Below are 3,589 nucleotides of genomic sequence, written 5' to 3'. Positions count from 1 at the left end.
TTTACTGATCATAATTCTTAAAAAAAGATAATGTACTTTTTGCACACCGTAGTAATAGTAGGCTAGTGAAACACATTTGTTTCAGAGAACACATTATTCGAACCAACACAAAGGACCATGAATTGACATCTGGACAGATAGATTAGTGAACTATTTATTATCCCAACATTGCAAATGCAGTTCTAATTGTACTCATTTTGTTGACCACAGTTTGCATATCCAGCCGCAAATTCGGTGCCTCCTTGGAACACCAGAGACCAATATCAATCATGGAGACCAAGCATTCTGTCATCCTCTCTCTAACGATGCTTTCACTCTGACCGCCAGTTTCCATGCTTAAGAGCATGCTAGGGTCCACTATCTCCATTACTCTCTCAGGGAACCCCATCTCCACAAAATTACGAAGCGATCGACCATCTTTAAACATATCATCAGTAGGCCTTCTTCCTGTCAGCAACTCTAACAGCAGTATCCCGTAACTGTACACATCTCCATGTGTAGAAATCTTGGCACCCATGCCATACTCTGCAATTCATATTCAGATGTTCATAGTATATATACAAAGTTTCGAATATTCTACGAAGACTTCAAATTAAAAAAAAAAAAATGTTATATATGGAAGTTCAGAACTTTTACCTGGAGCTATATATCCGATCGATCCTTTTAATGCAATCGAGTAACTCGGGTTTTGAGTTGATATGGAGTTGTTTCCACGTAGAAACCTTGCTAATCCGAAGTCACCCAGGTGAGCACACATCTTGTTGTCAATTAGAACATTGCTCGGCTTCACATCGCAGTGAACAATTGGAGTTGGGCCATGATGATGATGAAGATATTCTAGTGCCAAGGCGACATCAATGGCTATGTCCAACCTTTGAGCAAGGCTTAAATGCCTTGCCTCGCAACTGTCAGATACCTTGGAATGCAACCACTCTTCTAGACTCCCATTAGGCACAAACTCGAAGACTAGAGCTTTGAAATCATTTCCACTGTGATCGATGCTTGAACATGTAGTAATGATCTTGATGAGATTTCGATGTCGTATATTTCTCAAGGCTTCACATTCAGCTAGATAACTCTTCAAAGCTCCTCTTTCATGGAGGTTGAGTACCTTCACTGCAACAACTTTGTCGTAGGCATCTAGCATTCCTTTATACACAGAACCGAAACTCCCAACCCCAATTAGATTGACAGAAGAAAACCCATCAGTTGCTTTGTGCAGTTCGGTGTAAGAAACCAATTTAAGTCGATGCCCTGATGAAGACTCAGATGGGTGTCTCTTTCTTGGGCATTTCTTCCAGCAGAGAATGGCTAAAAGGAGAACAATCAAACCAAGAGCTATGATGACAATTATGAGTATATTTTTTAGTGAAACAAATGTTTTTCTTTCATTTGAGCATGAAGGAAGCAGCAACCTTGGATTGCCCCCGCAGAGCTTATCATTGCCTTGAACAAAAAACGCACTTGTGTTCATAAAGAGACCTTTAACTGGCACCGGACCCTCAAAATCATTGAAAGATAGATTGAGATATTGAAGAGTGCCAATGTCACCGAAAAATTCTGGGATTCGGCCAGACAGCTTGTTGTGCGAAAGATCGATCCATTGGATACTTTTCAGATTGCTCAACTGCAAAGGAATGTCCCCCTCAAAGAAGTTGCCTTCCATGAAAAGGTAATTCAAGGTCACACAATCACCAAGAGCACTAGGAATCCTACCAGAGAGTTTGTTTTCAGAAATATCAAGCCAAATGAGAAGATTCAACTTGCGGACATCCGATGGTATGGACCCAGCCAGAGAATTATGGGACAGATCAAGGACCTTTGTAAGAGAAGAAATGCTAAGAACCTCACTCGGTATGGTGCCACTGAGCTGGTTATAGGAAAGGTCCAGCATGTTTAGATACATGTAATTTATGAAGTATTTTGGAATGTTTCCTTGCAGATTATTGCGTCCCAAGCGGAGTTCTTCAAGCTGAGTGAGGTTGCCAAGCGAGGCCGGTATTGGCCCCGAAAATTTGTTCCCAGAGAAAGTTAATTGAACCAAGTTATGAAGCTCCCCTATTGTACCAGGAATGTTGCCGCTGAGAAGGTTATAACTCAGATCGAGTTTCTGCAACCCCTTGAGGTTCTCAATCTCTCGAGGAATCTGCCCTGACATTTGAAGGTCGGCCAACAATAGCCGTTCGAGTTGCCTGGAGAGGTTTGCAATAGATCTGGGGAAATTGCCTGCAAGAGGATTGCTGGATAGATCCAACAATTTTAGGTTTGTACAGTTTGTTAGGGAAGTAAGAAAACTCCAATCACTGGCATTCCTTGCCTCGAGCCGGTTGTACCCGAGCGTTAGCTGAGATAGATTCTGAAGCCGTCCTAGATTTGAAGGCACTAGTCCACTAAATTTGTTAAGAGAAAGATCAAGTAGTTGGAGGTTGGAAGCATTGGATAGCGAGGGTGGAATAGGTCCTTCCAGCTGGTTGTCCATCACGCAAAGATATCGGAGTCTAGGAAGAGTATGGCCTATGTTCGGTGGAAGCATTCCGATGAAATGATTTGATGCCAAACTCAAGTACACCAAGGACGAGAGATTGTACAGAGGAGAGGGAACCATGCCTGATAATTTGTTGTATGATAGGTCAAAATACTTCAAGCTTGTGATGTAGCTAAGACTCTCTGGAATTTCCCCCTCCAATCTGTTCATTCTTAGATAAAGAGAGATCAGTTTCGAGCAATTACCGAGAGAAGCAGGTATGGGTCCTGTGAGACTGTTTTGACTGAGAAGAAGATAAGTGAGGGTGGAAAGGTTCCCTAGAGAAGGTGGCATGGTTCCTGTAAGACTGTTGTTCGATAGCATAACAGCAGTGAGCGACGGGCTCCTCCCTATCCCAGCTGGAATGCAACCAGAAAAATTGTTAGTGCCAAGATTTAGCCATGAGAGTTTTGGAAGAGAGAAGAGCGCATCAGGAATCTCTCCGATAAGGTTGTAATTAGCTTCAAGAGAAATGTTGCGGAGGTCTGAGCACTGAGACAGAGAGGCCGGAATCTGTCCTTGAAGAGCATTGTGGCTCAGGTCAAGATCCTGAAGGCGAGACAGGTGGCCAATCTCAGGTGGGATGAATCCATTTAGGTAATTTCCGGCAAGGTGGAGTCTCTTGAGGAAGGTAAGATTGGCTACAGAGGGGGATATGGAACCTCTCAGGTTCAGTGAGTCTAGCTCCAAGGCCGTCACTCTTTCTGGATGCCGGTGGCTGCCGCAGGTCACGCCATACCAATTACAGAAATGGAGAGTCCTGTTGCTCCACGAGGACAAGGCGTCGCCCGGATCTGATAGCAGGGACTTGAAGGAGAGGAGAGCAATACCGTCTCCGGCGAAGGTTGAATTGGATCCTGGGATGCGAACAGGAGAGGATTGGTGTGTTAAGGTGGCCATGAAGGCGAGAAGGATGATAGTAGCTTGCGAGGAAGGAACCAAGCTACAAGCAAGAGAGCGTAGGAACTCCATTGCCATGAAAACATGCATGCCTTCAGCTAGCGATCGAATCCACCCACGGCTGTTATATTGTACTCTACGGGCGTAAATGCAATATCTGCACTT

At 44.0% G+C, this 3,589-nt stretch overlaps 1 protein-coding gene across 1 annotated transcript; it reads right to left on the bottom strand.

Annotated features, from left to right (window-relative positions):
• On the bottom strand, positions 1–3,589 carry LOC105036915 (receptor kinase-like protein Xa21). The gene is made up of 2 exons (XM_073254828.1): positions 637–3,589; positions 1–525 (listed from the first exon to the last, which is right to left on the bottom strand). Exons 1-2 carry the CDS (start codon positions 3,512–3,514, stop codon positions 158–160), a joined length of 3,246 nt encoding a protein of 1,081 aa, XP_073110929.1. The 5' UTR covers positions 3,515–3,589; the 3' UTR covers positions 1–157.

Source organism: Elaeis guineensis, chromosome 3, assembly GCF_000442705.2.
Source record: "Elaeis guineensis isolate ETL-2024a chromosome 3, EG11, whole genome shotgun sequence".
NCBI lineage: Eukaryota > Viridiplantae > Streptophyta > Magnoliopsida > Arecales > Arecaceae > Elaeis > Elaeis guineensis.
This window is presented reverse-complemented; position numbering and strand designations above follow the sequence as displayed.